The sequence below is a fragment of the Toxorhynchites rutilus genome, chromosome 2 (genome assembly GCF_029784135.1).
Source record: "Toxorhynchites rutilus septentrionalis strain SRP chromosome 2, ASM2978413v1, whole genome shotgun sequence".
NCBI lineage: Eukaryota > Metazoa > Arthropoda > Insecta > Diptera > Culicidae > Toxorhynchites > Toxorhynchites rutilus.
This window is the reverse complement of record NC_073745.1, coordinates 202,101,752-202,114,736: the sequence shown is the minus strand read 5'-3', so window position 1 is coordinate 202,114,736 and position 12,985 is coordinate 202,101,752. Positions and strand designations below refer to the sequence as shown.

General features: G+C 40.5%; 1 protein-coding gene across 2 annotated transcripts in view; it reads left to right on the top strand.

Moving 5' to 3' along the window:
- LOC129771689 (GTPase-GDP dissociation stimulator vimar) overlaps window positions 1–12,985 on the top strand; it is a 32,826-nt gene that overhangs the window by 2,837 nt on the left and 17,004 nt on the right. The window contains exon 1 of one of the 2 annotated variants that reach the window (XM_055775609.1): window positions 6,158–6,535. The exons of the other annotated variant lie outside the window; for it this stretch is intronic. Coding sequence (XP_055631584.1) covers window positions 6,529–6,535 — 7 coding nt within the window. The 5' untranslated portion in view covers window positions 6,158–6,528. Of the gene's footprint in view, window positions 1–6,157; window positions 6,536–12,985 lie in introns of those variants that run through there. 2 annotated transcript variants of the gene reach the window in all.

Here is a 12,985-nt window from a genome sequence, read left to right as displayed (position 1 = left end):
TCGCATCCCCTTTACTATGGCTGATGTCACATTAGGCGGATTCGCCGCCGCGGATTCCGCGAGTAAAACCGCAGCGGAGGATCTACAGTGTATTGTGAATAAGGCTGATGTAACATTAGGCGGATTAGCCGCCGAGGATATCGCGATATCGGATACACTGTAGATCCTCCGCTGCGGTTTTACTCGCGGAATCCGCGGCGGCGAATCCGCCTAATGTGACATCAGCCTAAGCCATGTCACACAGAGCCGGGCGGTTTTGGAAGCGATTTCAAATCAAGAAAAAACCGTCGCGATATCCGCGGCGGCGAATCTGCCTAATGTGACATCATTCGATGTCAGGTCCGGGCGGTTTGCCTTTGATTTCCACAGTCGTAAACAAAAGAGCTTTCCCGTCATCGACTCCGCGCCCGCGTTGCGTCGCATTCACTATGTCCTCGGCCGAAGAGCTATCCCGCAAATAGTGATCCCCAATTTTTTAAATTAATCGTTCATCCACTAATCGAATACTTTTCAGCAGTGAGGAGGCGATCTGGCGTAGTGGTAACATCCATACCTCTCACGCAGAGATCACGAGTTCAATTCTCACTCCCGACATTCTTACAAAAAAATCGAAGTAATACTTATGACAGACATACAGCTGTACTAGCGTTGTACTTCGAAAATTGTATGTCTGTCACCATGTACAGCGCTAGAACCATGCAAGCAACTTGGTACAATCGCTGTACCTGTACCGACCTATTTTACCGCTGTACATGGTTACAGTTGTACTGTGCGCAGCGCCACAAATGGTTAGTGGTGGGTAGCATAAACAAACTGAATCAAAACACTTGGTAAATATTCTTTTCATTGACTTTCTCTTGAGTTAGTAACTCAGATTGGATACTTGTTTGTTGTGTTTGAAGTTTCAGACGCTAAATAAAAAACTTTTTCATTGAAACATGTGGTGAAAATTGGTCGAATTTTTGATTGTCAGTTTGACATGCGGTGCAATGTACAACCAAAGTATGTCTGTCATGCTACGATGGTACCTGTACAACGCTGTACACGTACAACGCTAGTACAGCTGTATGTCTGTCCCTGGTATAAAAGTGACGAACCAGCCGAAATGTGTGGAAAGTCACTATTAGAGAAAAAAAAAACTTTTCAGCAGTTCGTTATTCGATACGATTGATCGCTCTAAATAATCAATTAATCGATTAATCGTCATACCGTGAGAAATAATTAGTTAGACTAATATTTCTCATTTGTTAGAAAGCCATCTGAATCAAAAAATTGTTCATTCCACCTGAAAATCAATTATTATCTTTTACGCTCCCCTAAACTCGTAAACGAAGCTCATTTCGAATCGACAGCATTGAGCTTGATTGATTTTCAGGATAAAACTGCAGCGGCCGTACAGTTTTTTTTGCTGAGTTTGGATCGGTTAATCGACGTAAATTATTCGTTCGCTTCGATTATTGGTTGTGCAGTATTCGTTCGATTAATAATCGATTTCTGTAGGAAGTATTCGATTAATCGAACGATTATCGGGGATCACTACCCGCAAACGAGCTCGCGCTCGCGAAAGCTCTTTCGTTCACGCAGAAATCAAATGCAAACCGCCCGGACCTGACATAATAAACGCGATTTCAATGCGGCGAAACTGAGTGTGGAGTGTTTTTCCCAGGGGTACGACTAAAACGTCAAATCCCTCATATTGCCAGTGTACCCAATATTGCTGCGGTTTACTGACATTTTGGTTCAATCAATTACTGTTGTTTACAACTCGGTCCGGTTATATAGTCGAATAGTGGCTAACCTTAAACTCCATGTTAAATGTGAACACCTCCATGTGAAACCGAAATATGAAAATCGCTCATGCAGTTAGAATAAAGCAGCGCATTTTTCGATTTCAATCCTCGTAAATGATATGTTGATAAACAAATGACGCCATATTGATTTTGATTTTGGGTAGCCTATATTCAATTGATGTCTTACCCCTGGTTTTTCCGCGAGTGAACGCAAGTGATTGTTGCCAATATCTTCACAACCGAACTCATCAAACGAAAATAAAAATTGAGTTGTTCAGAGAAAAAGTAACCAAATACCACTGAGAAAAATGTTAAGATTTTCGGTTGAATTTTTGTCGCGCCGTAGGACGCGAAGGAGTGGAGTGCTCCAAGCTGGAACCTTTAAAAGTTTCCTTAGTGGAGGATATAATAAAATGTGTGAGGTTTGATGGCAAATATACCAAAATAATACCGCGATCTTTACAGAAATTGATCGTGTCGAAAGTCGCATGGGAGCGATGCCCATCGACGAAAACAACTACCGAAAGCTCAACATTTTTCTTGGCTAACCAAACTAACCAAAACCAAAAAACATCGGTCAAATACTCGTAGAAAACTCCAGAGTTCATCCAGTCACTATCGCACCTTTGGATACAGGATTTGCCATTCGCTTCGAGATGATAGGATGTCGTTTCAAGAAACGCAGGACCTGAACTCCGGACTGAAATACTTCTGCGTTACCCAGATTTGCAGCGTACTGGACCACGTTAACTCTTCACAGATTGGATGACCTTTCACCTACGGCCATGTCTTCTAGCCAGCTCACGATCTCTTGCTCTTCTTGAATGGCGTTAACGTTCCCTGTGGAACTTTTGCCGTCTCAACGTATGCATTAACTAGCGTCATTTATTAATATTCAGTTGAGATTTCTTAAGCCAAATAACACGCCTTGAATGTATTCCGAGGGGCAAGCTCTTGAATACGCGTGACCACAGTGCAAGTCGAAGGAAATTTATTTGACGAAAAATCCTCCGGCCAGAACGGGAATCGAACCCGAACACCCGGCATGATAATGTGAGACGCTAACCACTCGGCCACGGGTGCACCTCTTGCTTTCTTGCTCTTCAGTGGATGAAAAAACAGTAGGTTTTCAGGCCGTATCTCTACAATTCAGGAAGTTCTTCCTATGCTACAGGGTAGTTACATTTACAGTTACAGCAATGACATACATCCTTGTTGCAGTTCAAATACCTTTTGTCACTTCGACTTTAAAATTTCGACCTTTTACACAGATTTACCGCAGGAATCCGGTTTTGTTATTGTCGTTTAAGTTGAAAACCTGACAACAAAAAACAATTATATTCTCGTTGCGTGTGTGTGACTCACGATTTGCGAGGCAAGTGCTGATTGGCCGAGGACATAGTTAGCGCGATGCGATGCGGGCTCTTTTGCGGGAAAGTTCTTTCGTTCACGAATGCGGAAATCAAATGCAAACCGCCCGGACCTGACATAGGCTGATGTCACATTAGGCGGATTCGCCGCCGCGGATATCACGACGGTTATTTTCTCCATTTGAAAACCGCCCCGCTCTGTGTGACATGGCTTTTTCTCAATACACTGTAGATCCTCCGCTGCGGTTTTACTCGCGGAATCCGCGGCGGCGAATCCGCCTAATGTGACATCAGCCATAGTAAACGCGATTTCAATGCGGCGAAACTGTGTGTGGAGTGTTTTTCCGCGAGTGAACGCAAGTGATTGTTGCCAGACGATTTAGCTATAAATATCTTCACAACCGAACTCATCAAACGAAAATAAAAATTTAACTGTTCAGAGAAAAAGTAAACAAATACCATTGAGAAAAATGTTTCATTTGCTGAACTTTCAATTTAGATTTTCGGTTGAAGCTTTTTTGAAAAACTAAATTAAATATCTCACAATTCAACTGTTTACAGAATGAAGATGTGATATCATATCTGGCATCCTTGTGCTGGGTTGTTTACATGTGGAATGGAGTGGAATAAAACATCGAAAAACGCGCGATCTGACGCGATCAGTATGTCATAGCACGCGATGAGCTCCAATTCATCGCTCCGATCGCTCCACATCGCATTGCATCGCATCGCACCGCACCGCGTTTACTATGTCCTCGGCCTTACAGGTCAAAATTATCTCCAATGCGACACTGAGTGGTGCCTCGGGTGTCTCGGTAAGTCGTATCAAATGTGAGTTACTGTATTGACGAATTTACGCAAAACTGAATCAGCTCATGCGACATCTACATTAGAGCTCAGAACCACAAAAGTGAGGGTGTTTGTTTATTTTACGCACTGAAAAGCAAGATTCGGTGGTGATTATTCATTTTATTTCAATTTAGATTCATTTCAGCCTTTGAATGTCGTCAGTATATGGTAAGAAAGTTGGAGTTTTGTATATTTACAATGGTTTCAACACGCGATTTGACCAAAGTCATAGATAATCTTCGAAAATTTTAAGTTTGATATTGCAAACCGGTTATTGATACTATGGATAATTGCGATGAAATCGATATCATATCAAGTTGGCTGATATCATTGATTATGTAGGGGTCGATACGAGAAGGATTTGCAGTATTTTAGCGCAAAACACCCTATTCATCGTTTACTTAGTTGAAAAAAAATAAAGTTATAATACTTATAACAAGCCATTCCTCGTAATATACATAGCACATTGTAAAATGATGATTTTCTAACCTTTTCAGCGTGGAAAGAATACATGATACCGGGAAATTTGAAGATAAATTCTGATTTGTCTAGGAAATTTGAACGAATTTCATACCATCCATAGTATCAATATCCAGTTTGCAATATCAAATATAAAATTTTCGAAGATTATCTATGACTTTGGTCAAATCGCGTGTTGAAACCATTGTAAATATACAAAACTCCAACTTTCTTACCATATACTGACGACACTCAAAGGCTGAAATGAATCTAAATTGAAATAAAATGAATAATCACCACCGAATCTTGCTTTTCAGTGCGTAAAATAAACAAACACCCTCACTTTTGTGGTTCTGAGCTCTAATGTAGATGTCGCATGAGCTGATTCAGCTTTGCGTGAATTCGTCTATTGATGAATTTACGCAAAGCTGAATCAGCTCATGTGACATCTACATTAGAGCTCAGAACCACAAAAGTGAGGGTGTATGTTTATTTTGCGCACTGAAAAGAAAGTTTTCATCCTCATTCGTCAATATGTTTTGGCTAAATGCCAAAAGGTTTTATCAAGGAGCTGGAATTGACAGGTGGTTCGTTTTCGACAGTATGAGGATAAGGCATGGAAGATGCGAGAGGGGATGAAAAATGACAGCGACTATTTTTGTTTATAAACAAACCAGGTCCAATTTTTATGCTACATAGCGTTTTCTGCACACCAACAATTACCTATGCTGTTGTGTCCCGCACGATCAGGTGAGTCTCCAGCTGAAGCAGCAGTCGTCGGGAAACGACATGCCTGAATATCCAAACCGTACCGTTGCGCGCACTCAATCGTAATGGGTCGTCAACGTCTAATGTGATCAAAGCGAATGGAACTAGGAGCAGTACGGTACAAGCCCGCCGGTAGTGGCTCTTTCATATACCCACTAGCACTGCTCCCACAATCGCTGAATTGCCAATCCCAGCAGCAACGGCAACAACCCTCACGTCCCGTAAAACAGCAATGAAGACGATAACTTGCAGCAGTCACCGAAACACAACAATGATGCCAACAGCGTAAACAAACAAACACATAGCGGTATGCATTCTTCATTGCATGCCATTTGTTATCCTCTTTCTCGGAAACGCTAGCCGTTCATTTGGCCGCTGTCAATTCGAACTCAAGTAATGGCTGAACAGCAATTCTGACATAACGTTCCACCTTATTATACCGCCTTGGGTTTTATGTCGTATTTGTGTAGATGTGTCTAGTGATGTCTAAATTTTTCATTTATTCGATTATCGATTAATCGTTGGGGCATTTTTCAATATTCGATTCATTCGAATAATCGTCTTTCAATATCCGATTAATCGAGCGAATATTTTTTTCTTGTAATAATCACGTATTATGTTGTCATTCTGGTCGCGTGGTCTATCAGGTTGTCGATGTTCCATTATGGGATAAAAAATTATAAAGCCTAATTCTTAACCTAAAAATGCATTAATCTTGACAAAAATGCCTTCTTTCATTAATCGCGATTACAGTGACAATTATTCGATGTATTCATATTTTGATTTTAAATTATTCGATACAAAATTACTCGATTATAATTTCAGATATTCGATTATTTGAATTAATCGAACGATTAACCGACGTCTCTAGATGTGTCTCAGATGCATTCGACGTTGATGCCAATCAGCACGCGTGATGTGCAGTCACCTGAGGGTGCGCAGTGACACAAATGAACCAAAATAAATATGGCAGAGCGGCATCGATCGCATACATAACATTGTTTGGTTGTGGGTGAGCGAGAATGAGCGAGGTGGAGAAGAAAAAAAACGTCCAAACAGTTCATCGACAGCAGCAACACACAGAGACAGTGCATCGGCGTGAATGTGAATCTTTTTTTCTGTTAAATAATTCGTTTTTCACCAACCGGTGCGGTTGAATCATTGCCCACTGAAAGTTTATAGTGCCTGTAATCTGGTTGGGTATATTTTCAGTCCAGATTCTATTCTCGGATATCGGTGTTAGGCTACGAATGAACCAATCATCGCACAAAAGTTAAGATCGAATCGTCATAATGGAAGGTAAGAAGACTGCTTGTGCTGTGTCTGTTTTTATTTTGGAAGAACTAGTAACAATGATGTCATGCGACTATTGGAAGGTAAAAAAATGCTTTTTCGTTATCAATAATGTTATCTTAACATCTTGAGAAAGATACATTCTACCGGAATGATTCCTCCGGCGAAAAACTGCATACAAAATACACGGATCGATACAGAAGACTGAGTGACCTGAAAAAAAACATTCGCATCAAACATGAGCTTATTTTTGTTCGTGAATAGCTATGGAAGAAAATTCAAAAATAAACGTGGAATTGCTAATTTTAGTTTCCATTTCCATTTAGAGATATCAGATTTTTATCGATGTTATGTAGTGAACGTAAATACTGAAGGAAATACCGTTTTGACCAATATTCTGAACAGTCTCAAATCCCGTAAAAAAAAGGTAAAAATCAACTATAAATGGATGAGCAAGTAATCTTTAATTAGAGAATCTTAAATTAAATTAGTTTTTAAAGCAGTGTTCGTTCTGAATCAAGTTTCGACGCATGATTCACGCAAAACAATCAAAAACATTGAAAAAATTGGTGGCAATATAGCTGCCACCTGCCCGGCTAGCGTAAAATGTTGGTGGCAATATAGCTGCCACCTTGCCCGGCTAGCGTAAAATATTAGTGACAATATAGTGGCCACCTGCCCGTCTAACGGAAAACACTTGATGGTAAAAATGTTGTTCTTGTATTTGAAATTTTGATGTTAGTTTCAACAAAAACAATTAACAAAATTCATGATCAGACTCAATAGGTCCTAAACAGTTGATATGTATTGAAAACTTCAACAAAATGACAGTTTTTCGATAAATCTCAAAAAAATCGGGCATGTGGCTAGACATCAGAACAAGTTACCACATTAGGTTAGAAATGATAATTTATTGTTAAAGAAGAGAAAAAAATAAAATCGTTGGTGGCAATATAGATGCCGGTAACCGTTAAAGGGTTAAAACATGCTATTTTCAAGCAAGTACCTACATCTCCTATCATGATTATCGTGATGTGTCTAGTGATGTCTAAATGATGTGTCGTGTCGTGTATACGTGTGCCCGTGTCGGGCACACGTATAGAGCATCAAAGACTGCAACATACCAATTATGAGAACACTTGTAATACTAACCTCGAGCCAACCGCGAGTAATCGGTTACATATTACTAACATAGTTGTAAGACAAAAATTGTCAAAATATTGGACTCCCGGCCCCGTCAGGCTAACGCCACATGTGCCTTAATAAAAAATATATTTTGGAAAAAAAAATCTATCATCTCGAAGCGAATGGCAAATCCTGTATCCAAAGGTGCGATAGTGACTGGATGAACTCTGGAGTTTTCTACGAGTATTTGACCAAAGTTATCTATCCTTGGTTAGCCAAGAAAAATGTTGAGCTTTCGGTAGTTGTTTTCGTCGATGGGCATCGCTCCCATGCGACTTTCGACACGATCAATTTCTGTAAAGATCACGGTATTATTTTGGTATATCTGCCTCCAAACCTCACACATTTTATTCTATACTCCACGAAGGAAACTTCCAATGGTTCCAGCTTGGAGCACTCCACTCCCTCGCGTCCTACGGCGCGACAAAAATTCCGGCGTAATTTACGCCGTCGACAAACCATACATAACTTTCAACTCGTTAGCAATGCATACTGCAGCCTTAACCGTGTCCTCCACCAATCATATGTGCTTCGTGTCCAGACAAACCTGCGTAGGAATCCGAGGAACTTCTGGAAGTTTGTCAATTCCAAGCGAAAAACTGCAGATATTCCGTCTAAGGTTTTCTCGGGCGTTAAGCAGTCGTCCTCTGTTCCTGATAAGTGGGATTTATTTTCAAAACACTGCATCGGTGTTTGTTGCTGATGCAGACACTCCGTCGGAAGCCCAGAGAGCCGCAGCTAACGTTCCAGAGAGTTTAACTCTTCTTCGTACAATTTAATTTTCGAAAAAGCGAACCAAATGCGAACGCTTCGATGGGTGATATGAAAGCACACCACGAGGGAGACTCGATGTTGTACGTTATGGCATAATCATTTCACATTAATAGGCTGTTAATAGGTTAATAGACTTCTGACCAGGGCCTGACAATTTCACTTCAATTAGCACATCGTCACTCAATAATGTGTCTATCGCTTCTCAGAACAGAACCAGAACCATGCAGGCTAAAAATATATCTATTCTCTTTTCACGCACAATAAGAAAAATATCTCGTTTCTTTCGTACATATTCCTTTCATTTCACGTTGATTCCTTTCATTCTGCAAACCAAAGCGACGTTAGAAATCGTCACTTGGAAATTAATTTGAAGCATCCATGTATTCTGGCAGTTTGTATAGAAAGGAATGTTTCCTTGTTGCATTCGAAACTTATTCACTGAAACTAATGAAAACGGTGCAGTGAGGGTTGTAGTATGCCTGCAGGAGTAATTATTTACCGGCGCTAGTTGTCAGTGTGAAATTAGTGATGAAACGGATAGTGGTTTGGTCGGATACTGGATACCGGTCAGCTTCGAGTCCGGATAGCCGAGTATTCGACAGCCCGATGTTTGTGTTTGTGCTTGTTTGTGTGCGTGCACGTGTATTTGTGTGAGTGTTTGTGTATGTTCGCGGGTTTTTTTGGGTGTTTGTGTGCGTGTGTGCGCGTGCGTTTGGGCGTGTTTTTTTTTGCTTGCATGCAGGTGTGCGCTTTTTTTATGCGCGGGCATGTGTAGGCGTGTTTGCGCGCATTTGTGCGTGTTTCTGTGCGCGTGTGTACGTGCGTTTGCGCGTGTTTTTTTCTTGCTTGTGTGCAGGTGTGCGTGTTTTTTTGTGCATGGGCATGTGTGGGTTTGTGTGCGTACGTGTGTGCACGTGCGTGCTCGATTCTTTCCGTGCGTGCGTCTGTGCGTGTGCACGTTTGTGCGCGTGTATGTGCTTGTGTGTGCGCGTTTGTGCGCACCTGTGCGTCCATTTGTATGTTTGTGTGCGCTCGCGTTTTTATGCACATGTTTGTGCATGTTTGCGCGTGTGTGTGCGTGTTCGTGCACCCAATGGTATGTGCGTGCGCGTGCTTCTGGCGTTGTGTATGCGCTCGCAATTCTGCGTGGGCACGCTGAAAGCGCAGACCTAGTCGAAAATCGCGTAATTTCAAGCAAATCGCTTAAAAAAATCGCGTAATTTTGAGCGAATAGCGTAAAAAATATCACGCAAAAAAACGCATAAAAAGAATCCAGCGTACTTGCAAATAACATGCTTCTTCGTAACATGGAATACATGTTTGATACAGGAAATATAATAAAATGAAGACAGCTCAAATCGGACTATTCTTTTCACCCTTAGAGAGGGTGAAAAACTCGAGAAAGGAATAGTCCGATCTTTGCCGTCTTTCATTTTATTACATTTTCTGTAACAAACATGTATTCCAAATAACAGAGAAACCTGTTATTTACAAGTGATTGAAGAATTTTGAACACGGTCCGCGACGATCCATTTTGGTAAAATAAAACTTACGTTTGAAAGCAGCAAGCATCCTCTAACATGCGAAATGAAAATAAATATAACCCGTTCAAGCAGTTTTAATCGTCAGTGAAAGCTTCTGCTTTTATACTTGTAAGAGAGCGAAAGAGGAAAGGAACGAAACAAAAGAATCAATGTTACTGTATGCGTAGAGAATATTTCGTTTCCACTTCACCCCGATACACTGAAATTAATCCACCGAAAATGACTGTAGTGGAAGTGAGAGTTGTATGAATAAAATTCAATCACATTTATTAGCTTCGAAAATAACTAGCCCTGCTTCTGACCATTCGTCGTTACCCCACAGATGGTTGAGAAGGGCGTAAAAAAATTGAAACGTTCAACAGTTTTTGGCCCAGATGGCATTCCAGCTATAGTTTTTTGCCGCTGTGTTACATCTTTGGCTTTACCGCTCTCCCGCATCTACACAGCTTTGCTGAGTCAAGCGATCTTTACAGACCTGTGGAAGCATTCCTTTATGTTTCCCATGTTTAAAAGAGGTGACAAGTGTAATGTGGCTAACTATCGCGGCATAACCAGTTTATCTGCCGCCTCTCACCGGTACAACATGACTTTATGTCAGGACGCTCGGTTGGCACCAATCTTCTCGAGTTCTCAAAGGAACACGCTCAAGTTGATGCTACCTACACCGACATAAAAGTCGCTTTCGATCGAATTGACCACCGCATCCTACTGAGAAAACTATCCTGTTTTGGTGCTTCCGACAGATTCATCAACTGGTCATACCTTTCTGGAAGAACGCTCCGTGTCAAGCTCCTATCTCACAATTCTTCTCCGTTTGCTGTTTCTTCGGGAGTTCCGCAATGCAGCAATCTAGGACCATTGCTGTTCGCGATCTTCTATAACGAGGTGTCGCTTATTCTTGCATCTGACTGTGTGTCGATCCATGCAGACGACTTTAAAATTTATCTAGCCTTCAGCACTCGCGGATTGCCGTCGGTTACAGAGCCTGCTTGACCAGTTCGTGAGTTGGTGTCGCCGGAATAAACTTACCATCAGCAAAAGTAAGTGTGTCATCATGAGTTTTTTTCGAAAAAGACTATCAATTATACTCGATTACACGATCGATGATTTTATCTTGAAGAGAGTTAGTCAGGTCAACGACTTGGGCGTAGCTCTCGACTCTAAGCGCACCTTCGACACACACCGATCTGCATTGATATCCAAGGCCAATCGTCAGCTTAGGTTTATTTCGAGAATCTCCAGGGACCTTACAGATCCCTACTGCCTGAAATCACTCTTTTACTCGCTTGTTCGGCCAATTCTCGAAACCGCATGTGTAGTATGAAGTCCTTACATGTGGATCGTCAGGATTGAACGGATTCAAAAATGGTTCATCCGTAGAGCGCTTGGGAATATGCGTGACCCGCGGAACCTGCCCCCATATTCAGCTAGATGTCGCTAACTGAAACTGAATTTATTCAACAAGCCACCTTCGTTGCCAAACTTCTTTGTGGTGAAATTGATGCGTCTAACTTGCTCGAGAGGGTGAACTTTCGCGCTGCCAGCAGAATTCTACGATCCTCGTTTTTGCTACAACCGCTTCCATATCGTTCATCGTTTGTTCAACATGAGCCGATCATGGAAATGATCCATCACTGAACCATTACTACGCTTCAGAAACCGAATTGAGAGTCCCGATGTGTTCAATGTTATGTTTTAATGTCATGTTTCTATGTTTTTGTTCGACTATTTTACAAGTTTTTATTCATTAAGTCGATGTTGTCAGATGAATGTTATACCTAAGCAAACAAATCACTAGACGTTTAATTTTTAAAACCAATTAAAGTTTCCTGGGATACGGGACTCGTTAAGTGGTTTTTTGAAATTGGAGGTGCATTGATTTCAAAGCGAAATTTCGCTCCAGTGCTGAACAAAGACTTGGAAAATAGAGACCAAATACTGATCAATGAATTTCTAGAGCGCGGCCTGTTCTCATGGAATGCTGGAGCCATTGATTATGAAACATTCCCTGATCCATGTTCAATTCTATAAAATAAAGTGCAAAATAAGTCCTACGTTCATTCCCACAGATCCTGTTTGACAAAAATGGTGTCCGAAAATTGAGTAAAATATAATTTAAACTATTTTTATTTATTTTTAAATGGATAGCGATTTGAAAATCAATTTTATTGTGTTCAAGTTGAGAGAAGACTATTGCATTCAAAAATCATATTACTCTGCCGAAACAGTAGCATTTTGAGGAATGAGAGACTTTTTAATGGGTAACAAAACTTAAGGGTTCAAACGGTAAACTTGAGACAAAACGGTATAAATAACTAAACTGATAGATGATTTATTGCTTGTGTCAAGCGCGGAAATGTCAGCTTCTTTCATTCTAAATGCAATATCTATTGGCGATCTAACGCAAAACGTAAACGATCGGTGAGGCATCTGGATTTTGTTTTTGAAAAGAAAAGAAAATGATGATAAGGTAACCTAAAACTCAAAAATAAATTACATATTTTATTTTTGAGTTTCAATATTTTTCTTCCGGACTTTTCAAGGTAGTTCTCACATGCAGGGACCATGCATTATTCTACTTTTTTTTATTGTGCTTTTGAATTTCCTTCTTTGATTCGACCATTGTCAATATTTATACAATTTTCACTACTGTTAGATCGCCAATTGGCGATCTAACGCAAAACGTAAACGATGGGTGAGACATCTGGATTTTGATTTTGAACTATGAAAATGATGCTAATGTAACCTAAAACTCAAAAACAAATCACGTATATTTAACTTCCGGGCTTTTCAAGCTAGTTCTCACATGCAGGAATCGTGCATTTTTCTACTTGTGTTTGATTGTGCTCTCGAATTTCCTTCTTTAATTCAACCATTGTCAACATTTTTATAGTTTTCACTACTGAAAGAGGTAAATAAATAACATGTTATATATAAAATTGCGCAGAATTAA